The sequence below is a fragment of the Heterocephalus glaber genome, unplaced genomic scaffold (assembly GCF_053883595.1).
Source record: "Heterocephalus glaber isolate CG9 unplaced genomic scaffold, H.glaber_assembly_v1.0 deba00000809, whole genome shotgun sequence".
In the NCBI taxonomy this organism is placed as follows: domain Eukaryota; kingdom Metazoa; phylum Chordata; class Mammalia; order Rodentia; family Bathyergidae; genus Heterocephalus; species Heterocephalus glaber.
The window spans coordinates 12239692-12261794 of record NW_028258163.1 but is presented as its reverse complement, the minus strand read 5'-3'; the positions used below and the strand labels follow the sequence as shown (position 1 = coordinate 12261794).

General features: G+C 40.2%; 1 protein-coding gene and 2 non-coding genes across 3 annotated transcripts; all 3 read right to left on the bottom strand.

Annotated features, from left to right (window-relative positions):
• Positions 1-568: 568 nt before the first annotated feature.
• Positions 569-5274, bottom strand: Or6s1 (olfactory receptor family 6 subfamily S member 1). The gene is made up of 2 exons (XM_004865066.2): positions 5260-5274; positions 569-1579 (listed from the first exon to the last, which is right to left on the bottom strand). The coding sequence occupies exon 2, from the start codon at positions 1574-1576 to the stop codon at positions 569-571; it is 1008 nt and encodes a 335-aa protein (XP_004865123.2). The 5' UTR covers positions 1577-1579; positions 5260-5274.
• A 9202-nt stretch (positions 5275-14476) lies between these two features.
• Trnay-gua (transfer RNA tyrosine (anticodon GUA)) lies at positions 14477-14570 on the bottom strand. The gene is made up of 2 exons: positions 14534-14570; positions 14477-14512 (listed from the first exon to the last, which is right to left on the bottom strand). It is a non-coding gene; the product is annotated as a tRNA-Tyr (tRNA).
• A 2187-nt stretch (positions 14571-16757) lies between these two features.
• Trnay-gua (transfer RNA tyrosine (anticodon GUA)) lies at positions 16758-16851 on the bottom strand. Its single transcript has 2 exons — positions 16815-16851; positions 16758-16793 (listed from the first exon to the last, which is right to left on the bottom strand). It is a non-coding gene; the product is annotated as a tRNA-Tyr (tRNA).
• Between the last annotated feature and the right edge of the window lie 5252 nt (positions 16852-22103).

The following is a 22103-nucleotide window of genomic DNA, read 5'->3' as shown; positions in this document are numbered from 1 at the left end:
ATCAAACATGTGTGATCCCAGGGAAGAAAAAAGACAAGAATATTCTAAGAATGCACTATTTCAAACAAGACTATTTATTTTTATTCCTTTTTATTATAATCGCATTTGTCTTAAAATTCTTGACTTGCATAAAATAATTAGAAGGCTCTATTGGGACTTGTAATCAAGAGAGAGGATGCACATAGTTATCTCTACATGCTAGACTAGAGCTGTGGATTCCCTTCCAGATGAAATGTATATGTGTTCAAATATACAATTTAGATACCAATGGGGCTTATAAATTTTCTGAAACATCCCTAGCTTTTCTAGGTAGCTATAAACACTTATAGGTTAGAAGGTCTTATGAAATGATGATCATGATATATAAAAATACTATTGGTTCTTACTAGCTATCATATAGAATCATTGAATTTTGCCTTAAACAGAAGGAAGGTAGACCTGATACCTTTGAAGTTCATTAGTGGCTCCAGAATTCAGTCCTTTGGTGAAGTCCATGATGATGGTGATGGGAAAAATGACAAGGAAACTATATGGACTTAAGATTAGTCATTGAGTTCCTTCACTTTCGCTATACTGCTTTCTGTTTTGCTATACTGCTTATTCTGTTTTCAGCAGGTAAAAGACTCCATAAAAAGCCTGCTACAACTTTCCTGAACATGTCCTTCAAAGCCTCCTGGACTTGCTCATTGCGCAGGGCATAGATGAATGGGTTCAGCAGTGGTGTTACAAACGTTGTTATCATTGTCACTGCCCAGTTAGTGTCCACAGAGCCACTCTGTGAAGGTCGCACATAGAGAAAAATGGCACTTCCATAGAAGAGGGTCACCACCATCAAGTGGGAGGTACAGGTGGAGAAGGCCTTCTGGCGGCCTGAAGCAGAGGGAATTCGTAGGACAGCCAGGATTATGTGTCCATAGGATGCAGCACTGATCATCAGTGACGATACAATGACAAGAGAGGCCAGGACAAAGTCGGTCTCCTCCAGCTTCTTGGTGTTGGTGCATGCCAGGTGGAGCAGCGGGCCACTGTCACAGAAAAAGTGCTGCACTACAGCACCCTGTTTACAGAAAGGAAGCAGGGCCACTGCCACTGTGGGACCAAGAACAGGGAAGAGTCCCCCCATCCAGCAAGCCAGGGCCATGCGAAAGCACACAGCTCCACTCATGAGCAAGGGATAACGCAGAGGATGACAGATGGCTAGGTAGCGATCCACAGACATGACAGCCAACAGGAGGAACTCTGAAGCCCCAAGGAAGAAATAAAAATAAAATTGAGTAATACATCCGGCAAAGGAAATAGTGTGTTGCCTTGAGAGGAAATTGCTCAGCATCTTAGGAATGATGACTGAAGTGATCAGAATCTCCAGGCAGGACAGGTTACCCAGAAAGAAGTACATGGGGGTTTGTAGGCGAGTATCAGCTCCTACCGCTCCCACAATCAACACATTGCCTGTCAGAGTCAGCAGATAGACAAGAAGGAACACAGAAAACAGTTCCATTCTTGTGCTATTGAGATCTGGGAAGCCTGCCAGGAGAAACTCGGTCATCCCACCACTCTGGTTCCCAGCAGGAGCCATTGTCTTTTTACTCAGGCAACAGTATGAACATGATCCTGGTGAGAGGAGTCCTGTTTTTAACAGTCCTGAAACTTATTTTCCCGTGGTGTGACACACATATCTCCACTTGCTCCAATCACAGATCCTGTTAATATACAGAGCACCTGAGATTATCACCTGATTGACTGTAGAGCTGGAGAAGATTGTCTATAAAGGCCAGCTAAAGCTTAGGAATAAAATGCCAGGAACCTCTATCTTCATATGCCCTATTCTCAGATCTCAAATGACGGTTTCTCATTATTATAATAGCAACATCAATGAACATATAATTTGGTAAAAAATACCAGAAAAATGATTTTTGTGAAGAATATGACTCCCATTTAACCAGAATCAGAACTGGAGCCAGATTGCCTATCTTTGAATTCCTTTAAGTCCACTTACTGATCGAGTAGCTCTCTCTGCTCCTCAATTATAAAATTCTGTAAGGAGCAAATTAAATAATAATGCAAAGGGTTTAAAACACTTTCTAACCCTAAACTGATAAATGATGTAGTAGAAAGAGCCTTGGCCTGCCAGTTAGTACACCGGAATCTCGGCTTCGCCTGCCACTACCCTTGGGAAACTATGAAGGAGTCTAGCCCACCTTTGAACTTCAGCTTTCTGCCTATACAATGGCCATTCACACAGCTATTATATGAAATTACCCTTTTCATAGAGAATTTGCAGAACAACCCAAGGGTCTAGAACTCAGATCTCTACAAAATGCTTGCATTTCTATACCAAGTTGTGCCATGCAAAAAAGCAAGAAAGGAATAAACTATATTGAGTCATTCAACCCACCGCTCTAATCTATCATTAGTACAGTTATCCAAGGCACTAATTCAGAATCACCTTCAGGTTAACTACTAAGGAGGATATTAAGATGACTTCCTTAAGCTTTTTCAGTCCATGATGTTTTCCCTATTGAACTACCAGGTCAACACCTTCTTGCAAACTTGGGCTTTACTAAATTATTTGTCAGGGACAGAATTGTGAATTTCTGGCTGTAAATATTAATGACATCAGAAATTAACTTTGACTCAAGTTCTTCCAGTTCTGAAGACCACCATAAGTTATAAAAGTCACATCAATTATATTCTGAAACATTGTTTTTAAGAAGCCTCAGTTATCAGGAGAATGCTGATTCCTCATAACCACACAAAGTGAAGAATTAATTTTAAGACCCTCAGTTCTCTGCCAGCTCTATTTTCTCTAACATACCCACAGTTTTTGTTCTCAACAAATACTAGTCTCTCAGGGGCCAGGGATTTAGCTCAGTGGTTTCACCACCTGCCTCGCAAGCACAAGATCCCAACTTTGATCTCTGGCTCCAAAAAACAAAACAACAAAACAAATACTAGTCTCTTGACTTAAAATTTCTCACCTGTTTGTCCCAGCTTTGTAGACAAGGATATTTTTGTACCTTCTACCTAGGATTAAGCAGTTCTGTGGGCTTTCTCCCTAGAGATTTGTTTATGACTTCCCCTCTCTCCAGGTTCTATAGAAATTGACTTATTTGCCATTGAACTTTTACTCTGATTTTTTTATGTACTAAATTGTACTCCTGGTCATTTAGAGATGAAGGAGACATTGTTTCTACTGTCATGTAGCTCACTGCCTAATGAGATGGCAAAACAATTAAGATGTGAGATTGGTGGAATGATACAGGTGCATATAGAGCTATAAGAGGGACATGGAAAGGGAACCACAGTGAGACTTAGAGAGAAAGATTATGCCTAAAATAAATGCTGAAAATGTGTGTGGATTTGACCGGCGAGAAGGATGGTTTTAAACAGAAATGAACAGCATGGACACAGTTCCTCTGGGCGAAAGCCCAGAACATAAGGGGTGGACTGTAAAGAGAGCCACGCTCACTTCAAAGGGAACTGTTCCTGGCCCTCCAGTGCTCCTTGTGAAAAAAGTCCACTGGACTAGACCTAAACTGTATCTTAAATGACAGGAAAATTGGCTCTCAATTTAAATATGGAAGGAAATTCCTCTGACCTGAATGCCCTTGATGTCTCTATGAAGACAGGGGCACCTGAATTCTTTTTCCCTGTTTAGGATTCGATGTCCTGTCCAGCTCCCACATTCCTTCCTGCACTCTGTCCTGTGAAGCTGACAAGGGCCCAGCATCCTTGGAGTTCCAAAGGATGGGCATAGCACTTGGAGAATCGGGGAGAAATTGAATAATCTTCTTCTTTTACTGGGCAGTCCTCCCTGGTATATTTCCTCAGAGGCCGATCTTCTGCCTACTTAACAAAGAGGTTTTCTGATCCTCAAAGAGCTGTATCATGACGAGGCATGATGGCATACGCCTGTAATCCCAGTACTTTGGAAATTGAGGCAGAAGGCTCACCTCAAGTCCAAGGCCAGCCTGGGCTACATAATAAGATCAAAGCCAGTCTAGCTACCTAAGGAAATCCTATCTCAAAAAAACACCCCAAAACAAATATACAAAAATGACAACCTAAAAGGAGATGTGTCACCCGCTCCTCCTTGTGCCCAGGAGCCAATCAACCATCAGGGACCACAGTCCCTTCCTCGTCTCCTGAAATGTGATCACTGTCTTGGGCTCCAGCAGGTACAATTCAAGCAATAGACAATTAGCTCACAATACTCCAAGATATGTCACTATGGGAATATCACAGGCTGGAAGGTCGGGGTGAATATAGAGGGCTACACTATTGATCTCCTACCTTTCAAAGGACTTACCACACTTACCACAGCTCTTGCCATCTCTAGTGGTTGAAAAAATGTTCCATTTGAGGCTATCTCTTCACTTTTTTTGGCAATGAATTTTAAGTACAAAGTCTCAGTTTTCTTCCTTTAGACCCCACCCTTCCGGGCATTGCCTGAGAGCAAGGAAGCAGTCTGAAGTCACTGGTTTCTAATCAATCTTTCTATTGAAAGGTATGGTCTACCATAACTGGCTTTCAGTAGAGATGCACCCAAATGAAAACTGATCCAGCATCAGGAACTTCCCTTTCAGCAGCGGAGAAAGATTACCCAGATGGTGAGACGATAACAGTAATGAGAGAGAGAAAGGGAAAAAAAATAATTCCAAAGAGATTTGCAATTCTACAAAAATTTCCCAGACTCTTCTTGCCTGATAGATCTGAAAAAGAGGCTTGCCCTTGATTCAACAAAGGGTAACCAGGAAAATTTCTGCATCTTCCTGTCAACAGCCTTAAGCCAGGCAGCTGCAAAAAAGAGTATAAACAATGGAAAGCATAACATTTGGCCAGTTATGAAAGGTTATGACCACCATTCACCTTCCTCCTGCATGGCACCCAAGGGAAATGCATGTATCCCAACTAACACAGACCTTGTCTCTTTCCCTATGGACTTAAAATTATACTGGGACTCCCTTCCCTAGCTTCTGGGTTAGAAAATGATGGGTGCTCCAAGGGCATAATAAGATAAAGGAAGGCTCCCTATCTTTTTATATTGCTTTTCTCTGCTTTGTACTTTATCCCCTTCTGATAATATATGTGGTTCTACATACCCAGAACATTATTTAGAATTATGGACTGTTGCTCACATTTTCCCATCTGTGTCCCTTGCCTAAAGACTACCTCTTATTCATAGTCAAGACTCAGTTCTCTTGAGAAGGTTCTCCTACTCATCCTTCTCAATCCCACCATCTTAACCTGATCCATGACAAGTTCTTCTAACTTCAATATTTGATCCACTACATCATAACTTTGCTTTCTTGTCTACTTCCTCTGCTAGTCTCTGAATCCCTAGGGCAGGAATATTTTCCTCTCTGCATTTCCAGTACTAGTCACAGTGGCTGTTACATGCTAGATCAGCAATGGTGAATCTTTTAGAGATGAGTGCCCCAAAAACCCACTTATTTATTGCAATGTTGCACATTGCAATTAAACCTGAATACTGAGGTTTTAGTTTAGAAAAATCGAGTCAAAAGATTACCATCTTTTGTCTTCAAAGAAAAATAAATAACATGTGTGCCATCGGTTCGCCACCACTCTCCTTGATGTTTAAAAAATGCCTTATGAGCTAAACTGCTTTGAATGCCAGACTTAAGGAGAAGTTGCTCTTTGGGTTGAACATCAGTTAGTCTTGGGCTGAGAGGAAGAACACAGGGAAGAGTCCCTCTGAGACTCAGTTTGGCTGAGTTCCATACTTGCTGGACCTAATCCTTCTTAGAGAAAAGACAATAGCTAAACTGAAGTATAGGTATGGCATGGGAAGCGTTGTCACTAGACTCTAAGGGAAGGAATAGGAGCAAAGACTGGGAGAATTGGCTGATCTACATCAAACTAACCTAAACTCAAACAAACTAGAAACTGAAGCTCTTATGTGTTGAGCCAATGCAAGCAGAAGTTTAAGAAAAAGAGACCCACAAAGTCTGAGAGCTAGGAAAAAACATTAAGCTGTATGTGTTTTTAGACCTGAATTGAACTATAATGATTAAAGTTACCATAGAAAGAGATGAGATCAGAGTCAGATAATTTTTAAACATTACAAAGATATCTATTCAATTGACAATAGCTTTGGTATTTATTTAATAATGTTTTCAAACCCACTTGAGCATAAGATTTTCCTAGTTTTTGCATGACAGTGAAGCATATTAGAAGAAAAGATTTTTTTATCTCTACTTATTATTGTATAAATTTAAGATGTACAATATAATGTTTTAGATTTTACTTATTTTTAAAGTATTCATTGCTCAAAGGTAAAAATAAAACAACAGATACATTAGCAGTGCTGGAAGTGTAGCTCAGTGACAGAGCACTTGTCTAGCATGTGTAAGGCCATGGGTTCAATTCCCAGCACTGAAGAAAAGAAAGAAAGGAAGCCCTGGTCTTCTCTTGCTCCCATCCATTCCATTCCCCTTCTCTAACTGACCATTTCCATATTTTAGTTCCCTTCTTCCCGTGTTTTGATGTATATACAAGTTATAAAATGATTGTGTACTTGCAACTTTCTTACACTGTCTGTACTTTGTTTCTTGTTTTTAAGATACCTTGGGGAACTTTTTCCTTCTGTATATCCTGAGCAGAAAGAAAATGTTTAAACTAAGAAGACTACTAGCATGACAACTCTATTGGATGAATGGACTGCAACATTCTTGAACTATAATTTTGCTGTAATTATTGTTTGATATCTCTCTTTTTTTTCTTTTTTTTTTTTTTTGGTACTGGGGATCAAACTTGGGACCTTGCGCTTTCCAGGCAGGTGGCAGAACCAATGAGCTAAATCCCCAGCCCCATGATGTCTCTTTTTTAAATTTTGTTATTGTTTGATATCTCTTTTGCTTCAGTTTTCCACACGAGTAAAAACTCTATTATGGTAGACCTATATAAAAAATTTAATTTTTGCTTTATAAATGAATATAAATTATGGCAAAATAATATATCTAAGATTTTCTTCAAAATAAACCCAGGAGTATAGATAAAACTAGCTTGGCCATAATCTTGTAATTCATGGAACTATATGTTGGTTACACTGTGATTCATTATACTACTCTAGCTATTTTTAGTGTATTTGAAATGTTTCATAATAAAAAGGCTCAGAAGTATGTAGTGACAATCAGGCACCTACTAAAGAAGACTCTAAATTTTTAGAAATTCAAGGTTTATTTGGTTAAAATTAATGAATGTCAGAAATATTTCCCTGAAGATGGAAATAAATTCTACAAAATTAACCAACCAGTCACTGGGGAATGTCAAATCCCATGTGGGCTATCCAGAGCCCAGGAAATGTAAAATTATAATGAACTACCAACTCCAAGAGGAATTCAACCCACTCAGCAACAACTTACTTCTGTTTTTTGGTTTTTTGTTTTTTGGGGGGTACCAGGGATTGAACTCGGGACTTTGCACTTGCGAGGCAGGCGCCAGAACCACTGAGCTAAATCCCCAGCCCAGCAACTTACTTCTGATTCAGGAGAAGTAGAGACAATATAGAAACCCATACATAAACACAGGATCACAGTTCAGAATGAGGAGATTGGATTAAAATAAGAGTTCAGAAGCCTATCTTTTTCAGTATGGTGAATTCTTTAAAATAAAATTAATGCTGTCTTTTACTTTCTTCCTTTTTAATTTTTTAATAGCATAAGAAAACAAGACAGAGTGCTACCACAAAGTGGAGGACATACTTACCTCATAACCAGACAGAAAGAGATAAGACAGAAATGGGATAAGCCGGGGGGGGGGGGGGACGGGACACACCAGGTCTCAATATTACCTTCAAAGCCACACCTTCAATGACCTAACATTCTTTCATTAGGTCCCCTTCCAAAGGGTTCCATCACTTCCAGTAGTGTCACAGGCTGGTGACCAGGCCTTTGAACATAAGGGCCTTTGGGTGTACATTTGAGATACAAACCATAACATTTATCTGAGTTGTTTTTACAGTAATAAAAAGCTAATACACTTACATTGTTTGCAATATAAATTGTGCACAGAAAGGGAACTAAAAAATTTTAAAAGAAGTATAATAATTATGTGAAGATAATGTAATCATATCAAATGCTCAATTAAAGCCACAAAAAAGTAGACAAAAGAATCAAAGAACAAGGGCAATAAATATGAAACAAAATATGCAGATATGATCCAATTATTTAAGTATTATTTTAATTAGAGGTAGTCTGAATGTGTCATTTCAAAGACAGAGGCTGTCAGAGTGAATAAAAATAATTAGACCCAATTATATTTGGTCTCAAAGAAACATATTTTGAATATAAAGACACAGACACATTCAAAAGTAAAGGAGTGGGAAAGATAGTCCATGCTAATACCAGTCAAAGGAAAGATGGAGTAGCTATGCTAATTTTAAACAAAATACACATCAAAGTAAGGAAAATGAAGAAGGATAAAGGGTCAGTTGTCCAAGAGGACATAGCAATCCTTAATAATCTGCATGCATAACAGTACAACCTCAAAATACATGAAGCAAAACATATAGAACTGCAAAAAGTCAACAAATCAAATATTATATTTATAAAATGCTAGCTAAACAATAAAAATATATGAATTGATAATATAATAAATGAAACAGAAGCCTTACTACTGATACCATGGAAATTAAAAGGGTAATAAAATATCATGAACAGCGTCATTACTATAAATGTGATAACTTAAGCAAAATGGCCCAACTCCTTGATGAACATGTGCTAGCAAAACTTACACTAGGAGAAATAGATCTTGTGAATAGACCTCTATATAGTAAGTAAATTAAATCAACAACCTGTAGTCTTCCAAAACAGAAAGCAGCAGGACAGATAGATCCACTGTTGAGCTCTATGGAACATTTAAAAATAAATAGTGCTATTATTTTATAATCTCTTACAGAAATTAGGAGCAAGAGGAACACTTCCAAGCTCATTCTATGAGGCTAGCATTACTCTAATATCAAAACCAGACAAAGACAACAAGAAAGGGAAGTTGTAGGCTAATATCTCTCATAAACATAAATACAAAACCCCTCAGAAACATACTGACAAATCAAATCCAACAATATATGAAAAGAATGTATACATCGATGTACACATCACAACAAAGGGAGATTTATTGCAGATACGCAAGGCAGACTCAACATTCAAAAATGAAGATAATCCATTACCTAAATATAGTATAGAAAAAAATCACATACTCATATCAATTGATAGAAAGCATTATAAAAAACATGACACTTATTCATCATAAGACCTCTTAGAACACTAGGAATAGAGAACTTCCTCAACGTTATAAAGCACATATACAAAAAACCTACAGTTAACATCATTGTGGTGAGAAACCAGCTGTTTTCCTCCCAAGATCAGTAACAAGGCAAAGATGTTCCCTCTTATCAATGTTCCTATTCAACATCATACTGGAATCCAACTAGTGCAACCAGACAAGAAAGTAAAAAAAAAAGAAATAAAAAAAGAAATAAAACTTTCTTTCTTCATAGATATGATTGTTTATGTAGAAAATCTGAAGGAACTACCCCCAAAACTCTCTATTGTAATTAATGCAGATTATTACAAGGTTGCAGGATATAAGAATAATATGCAAACGCTTTCCTATGCAACAATAATGAACAATTGAAATTTCAAACAATACTATTTATATCACCACCAAAAAATGAAATACTTGGACATAGATCCAACAAAATATGTATTTATACACACACACACACACACACACACAAGAAAAACTATGAATGCTGATAAAAGAAATCAAAGATCAAAATAAATGGAGAGATAATTTGTGTTCATGAATAGGGAGACACTATACTGTTAATATGTCAGTTCTTCCCAACCTTATCTACACACCTGAAAAAGTCTTAGTGAAAATCTCAGAAAATTTGTGTTATCTGCATGCTTTTTTTTTTTGGTACCAGGGATTGAAGTCAGGTCTTTGTGCTTGCAAGGTAGGCAGCAGAACCACTGAGCTAAATCCCCAGCCCTAAATTTGTGTTATCACTGTCAACAAATTAGTACTTCTTACAGACTTTCACTAACTTCTCAATCTCTGTGATTTCTCCAGTATCACCTAGCAAATGTTTGCATAGATTTCTCCAATTTTCATGTCTCCTTGCTGGTATGATTGATTGAGTATCCTACTGTGTAACTGCCAGAAGCCTCTTCATTTCATTGATGCTCTTCATCATGGAAAATACTGAACTCTTGCATGAAATATGCCACCTCCTGTCCTGATCTTAGGAAAAGAAGCTTTTTTGTCTTCTATTGAAGTAGGTCTCTGGTTATGACTCCAGGGTACAAGGGTTTATGCTGAGCCCTCATCTTTTCTGAGTTGACGTTGAAATATTAAATATATTCTACATGTCTATTCTGTTCAAGGTGCTGATGATACCTAAATGAATAATTCATTGTCTCAGATTACAAAAGGTTCACTCTTTTTCGTTTGTTTTTGGTACCAAGGACCTTATACTTTCAAGGGAGGCACGGTGCCACTGGACTAAATACCTGGGCTCAAGAATGTTTTTTTGGAGGGCATATCGAGGATCAGACTTGAGTCCTTGTGCTTGCGCAGCAAGCCGCAAAACCCCTGAGCTAAATCGCTGGCCCAAAAAGTTTACTCTTAACAAAGATGTTAAAGGATAATGTCAGTGTCTAGTAATAAGTGGGCAGATTTAAGTAAGTAATATCTAGAAACAAAGAGAGGAAAATCAAATTAAGATGGGAGGAAGTATGAAAATATTCTGGTAAAAGATGAGTAACAATGAATAAAAAGTTATTTGACAAAATAGGAAGTGCAGAGATCAAAGCCTAATAAGAACTTTGCTGTTACCTTTTATTTATAAGTGCAAGAAAAATGGTCCATTTTGGCTGAGTCAAAGAGTCTCAGTGGAGATTGGAATGAAGGAAATAAATTAATTAAGCTGGTTACTTCAAGGGAGGTGCCCTTTCTCAGACAATTCTCTCCCTTGTAAAACAAGGCTAACTTCTGACCAGAAGAGGCTGAATCACCATATTATGGCTACCAACCTCAACTTTTAGAGAGTGCTTATCTACAAAGTGCTCAATGACTGATTTGAGCAGGTGCTGGTACTTAAACAAAGGCCTTTTTTTCAAAATGCCCCAAAGAGGCTTCGGTCTGTGTACAGAAGAAGGCAAAAGGTAGACTTGAAAGGATTACATCTCTTAAAAAGATTCTGACACATCCTACTACTGGAAAATGCTGCAATTTGAGGCTAGGTCTTATGGTTCTTATTTATGGATTTTATAAGTCTTGGATCATATCCTTCATGGAAGGATTGTTGGTACTAGTTTCAGTGAATAGATGGAGAAGGGTGACAAAAGCCCGTTTCTTTTTGGGAGGTGTAGGGTTTGAGATGGGGTCTCATTATGTAGTTCAGGCTGGTCTTGAACTCACTACATGGCCTAGGCTGGTGTTGAACACACTACATGGCTTAGGCTGGTCTTGAACTCATCCTCTTGCCTCAGCCTCTCAAGCACAGGATGACAGGCATGCACCACCACTTCCAGCTAAAAGCCTTTGTTTCTGATTAAAGCCAATTTTGAAATGTAAAACATTTCATTTGTAATCAATTGTAAACATATAGTAACAATTGAAGATGCTTAATGTTGATTCAAGCATCAAGACCCAGTTAGAAGTAGTGTCTTTTATATATATATAGCCACTAGATGGGTGAAGAGGTAAGATGGCGAGGTTTGAGAAAGACAGAAGACAATTTTTATGGAGCTTGAATGAGGATTTCCCCAATTCTTCTTTCAACCAAACCTGTAAGGGAGGCAAGGTCTTCAGTCATCATAAGGCTTTCTGTCTTAACATCAACAATGCTCCTGAATTCACGTATTAGGTGACCCAAGACAGGAAGCTATGAAAAGTATGTACAGGGATGGAGTAAAGGTGAGTGGAGAAGGACATGGACATTTTATGCTCCTCTCTGTGCTTCTCATTCTGGGAAAACATACAATAATCATGGTTTACTGTATATAAGGACTCAAAAGAGATGTTAGGAAATCTGCACCTTGCTTCTAGCTTAAGCAGCAATTAGAAAATCTGGGGTGTGAGGACAGGATAAATTCCACCAATAGCTTTTCAAATCCTCATTTTTTGGTATTGCTAGACTTATATATGTGCTCTAGTGATACAACATATACACACAAAAAAACACTTCAGGCTTCTGTTTTATTGTCAGACTTTTGTCTGTCAACTCCATTACCCTAATCACAGATCTATTCCTACTCTTGTACCAAAATTCAAATAAGTCAATGTGGATGTGGTCAGGCTTTCCCTAAATCTCCTTATTTATTACTCTGCCCTCCAACCTAGCATGAACTATAACTATCCAATCTAAATTTGCAGGGAATTTCACTTATTGTATATATGTACAAGATGTATTGTAACTGCCTGCTTCCATCTTAGGTCTCTAAAGAAGATAACACATTGTAGGGCAGAGCATATTTTAATCTATTTCTTCTGGCATTTAAAGCAGATTTTTTAGGCCAGGGTTTTAGCTCAGTCATTTTGCCGCCTGCTGCACAAGCACAGGGACCTGAGCTCAATCCCCAGTACCAAAAAAACCCCACAAAAAACCAGATTTTTTAAATGGTTTGTAAACACTTAAAAAATGCCATTGTTAAGAAGTATTTTTTTTTTCATCGCTTCTTGGCCTTTTGGCTAAGATCAAGTGTATTATTATTATTTTGTACCAGGGATCGAACTCAGGACATTGCACTTGTGAGGCAGGCCAAGGCACCACTGAGCTAAATCCCTGGCCCAAGGAGTATTATTCTTAACAGTCAACAAACAAAAATTCATTAGGAAACATGCTGCCATATGTAATAGAAAATATTTTGAAGAATTCCTATTTGAAATCACATTCTAAGGATATATTAGGTATACCTAAAAACATCTCAAATAATAGTTGAATGAGTTTCCCAGTTCAATAAGTCTGTAAACTTGTGATATATAAAAGAAAATCCAGGTGGGCATGGTGTCACATGCTTGTAATCCCAGTACTAGGGAGGCTGAGGCAGGAGGATAGCTGAGAATTCGAGGTCAGGCTAGGCTATATAGTGGGTTCAGGACCAGCCTGAACTACATAGTAAGGATCTGCCTCAAAAAGAAAGAAAGAAGGAAAGAAAGAAAGAAAGAAAGAAAGAAAGAAAGAAAGAAAGAAAGAAAGAAAGAAAGAAAGAAAATCCTAATGTTTGTGGGTTGCATTTTGAAATTCTATATAACACCAAAAGCTATTCTCTTGGCATTCATACAAGGCAAAACAAACAAATAAATAAAGAACTACAACCCATGTGTGGCCTAGTGACATAAAGTGGCTATCACTGCCTGAAACCCCAAGGGAAAAACATGTGAGAAGCAGGCCAAAAAACATAATGGAGAGGAAGGATACAAAAAACTGCCCACTTAGAGACAAAAAAAAATACAAACAAAAATAAAGTAAAATGCATATTTAACATGTGATCCCAAAATACAAAAAACAATACAAAATTGATATACTTGAAGGGAAATTAGATTGTTTATGAAAAATACAATAAACAAAAAAAAATTTCAATTGATGAAAGCTTTTGTACAAAAGGCAGACAAATAAGTCAAAGGAAAACTAGGTATGTCCAGGTACAGATACATAAGCTAAAATTACCAAAGGAAAACAAAGACAGAGAGAAAAGGCAGTCACAAAAACATTAAAAAATTAAAACAGAAAAGTAAATGAAGAAACTGACAGAATAAAGAAAGTAGGAAAATGAGAAAGGAGAAAATATTGTGAAAAACACAAAAAATGAAGAAATATGGTTAAAAAACAAGTAAACAAGTATATAAAAATAAGAAAACAGACGAAATGCACAGAATGACAAAAGCAATGCAAAACATATTGAAAAGTGTCGCAGGGATGAAACGGACAGAAAAGACTAGGAAAAAAGTTCAAGAGAGAAACGAAGATAGGACAAGGGAACTAGGAAAAAGAAAAACGAGTAATGGGTTGAGACAAGAGAAAAGGGGAAGGGCAGAAAAAGGTAAAAAAGAAGCAGAGAGGAATATAAAGGACACATAGGACTACAAAAAACAAGGTGTCATCCACCACCGTAAAAACAACAACAACAACAGAATGATATAACATTAAAAACGCGGATGTGGAGAGGAGGACTGTCAGGGAAAGAATGAGTAGTAAAAAGGGGAGGCACATGAGGGATGAGAGCGAGCCCCAAAGTCTAATGATCAGGCACTGTACGGTGAGGCCCACAGCTGTCAAAAACCCTCTGTGGTGCAGGTGGGCGTGGTGTGTGCAGGATGAGGCCAGAGCCGGAGGGCCCGAGGTGGCCCAAGGTGACTTTGTGGACCAAAGTGGAGGATCCAGAGAGCCTGCGGTAGGTACAGAGCCAGTTGCGGCAAGGGTGTGTGCACAAAAATATCAGGCACGTCCTTCGAGCCGGAATCGAACCAGCGACCTAAGGATGTCCACAGATCTCTGTCAGGTCTACAGTCCTCCGCTCTACCAGCTGAGCTATCGAAGGGGGCACTCTGATAGGTCTGGGTGGTGAGCTTTTCTGGATTCGGTTGGGCGGGAAGGGGAACCCTGGAAGACCAGAGGTCCTGCGGGCCTGGGGTGGCAGCGGGAAGCGGGCTGGCCCGAGAGCGAGCCAGGGTGCACCTGTGCATCGTGGGCGGAGCCGAGCCCAGCCCGTGGGCTCGGTTGCGGCCGCCAGGGCGGGCAGTGGGTGGGTGGGTGGGTGGCATCAACGTCCACTGCTTGTGTCCTTTTGCCCGTCGCGGCCTCTGCCTGTCCCCACGTGTGCTGGACGACGGCCCTGGGCAGCCCGAAAGCGGTGGGCCCGAGGCGGTGAGGGCGGGGTGTGGGGGGGCCCGGTGGCAGGGGCCAGTGGGGGGCCGGGGGCGGGGGGCGTGTGGGGAAGGGAAGGGGCAGGACCGGCCTGGGCGGCTGGGAGGCTCCTCGTGGCCCGAGGCTGCTCAGGCGCCCGCCGAGCGAGGCTTTTCCCACGCCTTCGGTCTGCCGCGCCCATCGGCCGGAGAACGCAGGCTCTGCCCGCCACCCATCCGGGGACGCTCGGGAGGCAGCGGCCTACAGCAGGGAGACCCGAACCCGCCCTCCCCTACCCCGGCTCCACACACCCGCTCTCGAGGCCCTCCCCGCCATCCTCGGAGATCTGGGCTCTGCCCACCCTGGTGGACTGCAGTCTCCATCTTGATCACTCCCATAAGTAGCCCAGGGCTCTGGGCATTGCTTCCCGGATCACACCCGACCTGCTTGGCAAGCCATTGCCTGGGGTTCTCCTCCAGGAGGACAAGGAAGGCCCTCGGCCCAGACCCACACGCAAGCCCCCCCCCCCCCCAGGCCTAGAAGCCCCTCCCGGGCGATGAGAGCCCAGATCTTGTCCTCCACTCTCAGCAGGCCTCAGCGTCTTGCTGGTGAGGTCCACTCAGCACTGGGCACCAAAGCCAGCAAGCTGCTCACACCCCCCAGGCAGGCAGCCCGCGTGAGCTCAGGAATTTGCGTGTGCCACACTTGCTCGGCTCCTCTCCTTACCACCCACACTCTGACCCCTCCCCCACCACACGCGGGTGCACACACTCTCGCGCGCGCGTGCACACACACACGCGCGCACACACACACACACACACACACACACTGTCTGGGGTTCCTTGAGCTCTTGCTCAAGTCTCTGCATTTGCTCCCTGCCCACCTGCCTAACCCTGGCCCGGGGGCAGGGTGATGGGAGTAGGCGGTGTCACCACTTTCCTACCCAGCCCTCAGGTAGCTTTGCTCTTCCAGGGAGTTCCCCTAACCGTAAGGTGGCACCAAGAAAAGGTGTGAGGGCTGGAGAGAGGTGAGGCGCAGGAGGGCGAGGATGTGGGCAGGAGAGGCAAACTCCTGTCTCGAGCCCCGAGGGCAGCAGAAACTCCTGCCGCCGCTTGTACATCTCTACCCTCGATACAGGGAAGGAAGCAAGGATAGGCCTTGTGTCCCAGCACCCTAAAGCTTCACAACAAAAGGAGCTAGACACGGGCACACAAAAGAGGGAGAAAAAGACAGCGACAGATACGGACAGGGAAAAACAAATGAGAAAAGGCAGAGAGATACAGGCACAGGGGCACAGACACGGGGGGGGGGGGGGGGGACGGAGAGACACAGACCGAGAGGCAGGAGGAATGACAGAGACAGAAACCCGAAACAGAGATCTGTGCTATCTTGGCTGGAAAATAGAAGCAGAAAGAGACAGAGGCAGTAAGAAATGGCTTCGTGTGCAGTGTGGGAGAGGCGGAGGCCAGGGTGGTTGGGGAGGAACTGGGGCCCCGCGGGGCTCCTTGGCGCTCTGTGGTGCAGATGGGCGTGGCTGTGCAGGGTGAGACCAGGGGTGGTGGTCCCAGAGCTGGAGGCCCGGAGGTGGCAAAAGGTCGACCTGTGGACCAAGATGGAGGAGCTGGAGGTCCTGCGGTGGGTGCAGAGCGAGTTTCGGCGCGAATAAAAGGATTTGAGGTGGGGGCTGTGGGCCTCGGGGCGGGGCTCTAGAGTGGGTGAGGGCACAGGTGCAGCACAGGAAGAGGCAGCAGGCCGGGTCCGTGGGTGCAGCGCGGCCTCGTGGCGGGGATGCCAGGGCTCCCGGCAGATCAGTGGGGCCTGGTGGGTGAGAGCGGGAAAGCGGCCTGGAGGCAGGGGTGTGTGCGCAAAAATATCAGACACGTCCTTCGAGCCGGAATCGAACCAGCGACCTAAGGATGTCCGCAGATGTCTGGCGGGTCTACAGTCCTCCGCTCTGCCAGCTGAGCTATCAAAGGGAGCACAAAGACAAGGCTGGGTGGTGGGCTTTTCCGGAGCCAGGTGGGCGGGAAGCGGAACCCTGGAAGGCCAGAGGTCCTGCGGGCCTGGGGTGGCAGCGGGAAGCCGGCTGGCCCCGAGAGCGAGCCAGGGTGCGCCTGTGCATCGTGGGAGGAGCCGAGCCCAGCCCGTGGGCGCCGTTGCAGTCACAAGCGCGGGAGGAGGATGGTTGGGTCTTGCCCGTCGTGGCCTCCCCCTGTGGAGTGCTGGACGAAGGCCCTGCGCAACTCCAATCTTGGTGTCTTGAGGTGATTCGAAATTGGGACATAGGCTAATGGATTCATGGGTTTTACTCTTAATTACTTTTTTTGGGTAGATACCTTGGAAATAGGAGGTAGCACGTTATTAATAAATTTTTATCCTTACCTTTACGTATATGGCATTTTTTGTTTAAATTTTTTGTCGTGAAGTACTTTTGTTATCCCTGTGATTTTCAATTCCATTTCTATTAATCTCAGATATATATTTCTTCAAATCGTGAATCAACTTTTATGAATTAATTTTAACTTCATCTTAAAATTTTTGTCTCTTTTTTTAATCAGTTGACCTCAATGGTGCTCTCTTTACTTTGATACCACACTCTTTAATGACTATGTCCTTGTGTTTCAATTTTCTCCCATTGCTTTTTTATTTTTGTACATCGTTTTTATGCATATCCTGATTTCTTATTGCAATATTTATGTTTTGCAGCCTGTTATTTGTCTATCTTTTGTTTCTTTTTTCCCAGTGGTTAGTACTTTCTTCAGTATTCCCGAGTATGTTGGACGTACTATGATTTGCCCTCAATTCTGATTGTGCAATATGGGGAACAGATATAGTTTCTCATTGTATCATACTTTGCTTAAATTTTTTTTCTTGTTTTTTACGCATTCCTGGGCTTTTCTTGTGTATTTGTATGTGTATTATTTTGATGGCATACATGCTCTGATGACATATATGGTGTGTATGTTTTCAGCTGTGTGTTCCATCCTCATTACTGCAAAAACAAACAAATAATTTCCCACATTTATAAGTCTGCAAAATACCTGAACTGGGGTTTGGGATGTAACTCAATGAAGAAGTAGGTTATTTACCTGGGCTTCATGAGGCCCTGGGTTCAAATACCTATTTGGCAAAGCAAAACAGCAACAACAGAACACTCTGAGGTACATCTTACCATACCAATTTACTGATGGAAAGACGTTTACCATTATATGTCATCAGGGATTTGCAAAATAAAACAGCAGAGTGATATCTCTCCATGCTGTTACAATGGCCACAATCCTGAATAGTTATAATATAAAATGTTGGGAATGATGTGGAACAACAAGAATGTCCATTGCAGGTGGGAATGCAAAATAAATCACCCAGTTCGGAAGACAGTTTGGCATTTTCTTACAAAACTAAATATGATCTTTCCATAAGATGCAGCAGTCATACTTTAATATCTACCCAAATGATCTGAAAACTTATGGCCACACAAAAACCTACAGATTTTCATAGTAGTATTATTCATAATTTCCAAAAAAATTGGAAGCAATTGTGATGTTCTTCCATACATTAATGGATAAATAAAATGAGCTACTTTTAGAAAGTTGAATGTTATTCTGAACTATTGAGCCCAGAAAAGACATGGAGAAATCTACTAAGCAAAAGATGCCAATCTGTAAAGAGGATATACTGAGTGATTCCAACCAAATGACATTTTTGGAAAGATAAAACTATTAAAACCAAAAAATATCAGGTATTTCTAAAGTTTCAGGAGGAGTAAAAGGATGAATATATGGTACACAACCAACTTTAGGGGCAGTAAAATGATTCTTTTCTGTGATGTTATTATGGTGAGTACATATTAGTATACTGTTGCCAACCCCCCTAGAATGTACATCAAGATGAATCCTGAGTAAGCTATTGGCCTTAATTAATAATGTCCATTCTTTCTATGAACTTAAAATTTCTCTAAAAAATTAGCACCTGTTAAAAGGTATTAACGAGTTGCCAGGCACAGTGGCACATGTTTGTAATCCCAGCACTGTGAAGGCTGAGGCAAGAGGATTTCCATAAGTTTCAGGCCAGCCCGGGCTACAGAGTTAGTTCAAAGCCAGCCTGAAGAACTACATAGTGATGAGACCCTGTCTCCAAAACAAAACAAACAACAACAAAAAAGCTACTAGCCTGGCCTGGTGGCACAGGCCTGTGATCTCAGCACTCTTGGAGGCCGAGGCAAAAGGACTGCAAGTTCCAGCCCAGCCTGGGCAATTTAGCTAGACTTTATCTCAAAATAAAAAATAAGAAATGGGCCCTGATATAGCTCACTATGAAGGTCTTAGGTTCAATCCCCAGTACTGCAAAACAAACAAAAAACACAAAACATGACTCCAATTTTCATAGTTGCCAGAGGTTCAGACGAGAAAGAAAGGGAGGTGAGGAAGGATGAATATAAGGAACACAAGGGATTCTACAAGCAGTAAAACTATTCTGCATCATACTACATAGTGGCTATATGTCATTATATATTTTTAAAACACATAGAATATATGATAAGAAAAGTGAGCCACTAAAGGGTAGAAGCTAATTATTACAATACATCAATATTGGCTCCACAACTGTAACAAAATACACAACACGAATGCAAGATGTTAATAATAGAGGAAACTGGGGTGGGGTAATGGGTATATGCTCAATTTTTCTGTAAATATAAAATTGTTAATAAATACTAATTAAAACTATTAGGGCTGGGGATTTAGCTCAGTGGTTCTGGCTCCTGCCTTGCAAGCACAAGGTCCCAAGTTCGATCTCTGGTACAAAAAAAAAACAAAACACTATTGATTGCCAGGTGTGGTGGTACATGTCTGTAATCCCAGCACTCGGGAGGCAGAAGCAGGAGAATCGCTGGGAGTTCAAGGCCAACCTGGGGTACATAGTGAGTTCAAAGCCAGCCTAAACTGCATAGTAAGACCCTGTATCAAAAAAAACAAACAGAAAGCAAAAAACAAAACTATTAAAGTTAATAAATTGACTTAGTGTATGTATATTCCTATATATGTATATGAAGTATTAATTTTGAAGATTATTCTTGAATATGAGAAAACAATTTCCCAGACTAAAAAAAAAAAAAAAAAAGACATATGTAAGACACATGTTAAAATAATGGGAGTTCAACCCTGAATATCTGGCCTTTATCTAATAGGAAATATAAGAGACTACAGGGGAAAATGAGGGAAAAGTAGTTAACAATTATCTGAACTAAGGAAATAGGTCTTCAGAATGGAATAGCTCAATCATATATGACCACGCTGAATATAAAATGAGCCCAACTACATATTCTAATAAATATCAGTATCCTAGAAATGGAAGAATAAATCTTAAATAGCTCCAAAGAGAGGAATTATTCTTATCTACAAAAGAACATGTTTATTAGCAGATTTTATAAATAACTACCAAAAAGTAATATTTTCAAACTTCTGAGGGAAATGTATTTATGTTCTTTTAGTCAATTTTCTTATAAAAACAAAGTGATATAAAACATTATAACCATTATGCAGATTAAAAAACCATTGTTTTTCTAGTTTCTTTATTTTTTCCTTTCTCCCTTTTATTTTGAAATTTATTTAAGCAAATGAAGATGTAAATTGTCACCATTTATATTTCAATGTTTACTAATATGAAAATTTATTACATAACCACAAATTTGTAATTATCAAATTTAATATTAATTATTTTGTATCTTTTGATTTTCTTTTGTACTGGGGATCAAACTCGGGACCTTGCACTTGCAAAGCAGGCAGTGGAATCACTGAGCTAAAATCAGCCCTTCTTTGATTTTCTGAAACTTGCATTTAACAAGTTTGGTCCAACCAGGATACAAAGTTCACACATTTTATTTGACTGCTGTCTTTTATGCCTCTTCTACTTTACATCACCCTTGCTCTTCCTCCCTAATGCAATATTAAGGACATTACTTTAGTTGTTTTGCAGAACGTTGTGCATTTTCTATTCATCTGATGCTTTTTTTTTTAAGGCTGAGCTTGAACCCAGGACTTGAATGTGCTATACAAGCCTTCTATCACTGAGCTACAACTCCAGCCCAGTGTTTCCTTTTGTTGTAATTCAACTTTTACTACTCACCTTTTGAGAATAAGACATTAAGTATAAAGGCTTAATTACACTCTGACTAGATTTGTTAATAAAACACTCTACAAGGAGTCCTATGTGTTTCATGTGTTAAGTATCTTCAGAGATACATAATGATTCAATTTTAAATTCTAATATTGATCAATGATGCACATGTATTTAACTGATTCCCCCCTCAACCTATCATTAAATGATGTTTGACTCAATATGATTACTTCTTGAATCAATTTTCTTAGTGGTTGTAAAATTGTGATTTTTTCCAATTCTATATTTCTTTCATATTTACTGAGTGAGTTTTCTCGTCAAAGAACTTTTATTCACTAACGAAAACTATTTGTTTACCTTAAATTAGACTTTACATATAATAAGGAAAAGTTTAAATTCTTTTTCTCTTTTTTCTTTCCATTAAATTTATTGGTACATTTTTGGTATAAAATACAGTTACATTCATCATTGGGATCTTGTACCATTTACATGAGTATATTGGTTCTTATTTTTTCCCCCTCCCCTTGCCCTCCCTTAACGCCCTCCACCTTTCCCTATTTGCAAAGACTTTGTTTCCATTTTTTTCCTTTTCTCATGTTTTTTCTTTTCCCTTTTTTCCTTTCCCCTACCCCTCCCACTTCCCCTGCACCTTTAGACCTTTTCTTCCTGTTACACAATATCAATTATACATTTTTAAAATTATCATATCAAGATCTGGGAGACATTACCACAGATTTTACAGAATTTAAAAGGATATAGAAAGCATATTACAAAAATCTGTTTTGGAAATAAATTTGACAACTTCTAAGAAGTAACTTGGAAGACAAATTAATGAAGCTAACTCTGGAGGAAATATAAAATTTGAATAGCACCTATTAAAGAAAGTATATTCCTAGCTTGAAAAACTACCTATATGACAACAGCAGGCTCATATACATTTTAACTGATAAATTATACCAAACAATTAAAGCAGAAAAAAGAAGGAACACTTCTCCCCTCATTTTAGGAAATCAACATTGTGCTAATCCTAAAACTGGGTAAAGATAATAGAAGAAAAAAGTATGAACATAGATAGAAATTTGTTTAACAAAACAAACTATTCGAAGTCAGATCT

What these genes read in the sequence shown, in the direction of transcription:
- Or6s1 (XM_004865066.2), bottom strand. Translation starts at nt 1,576, where the DNA reads ATGGCTCCTGCTGGGAACCAGAGTGGTGGGATGACCGAGTTTCTCCTG.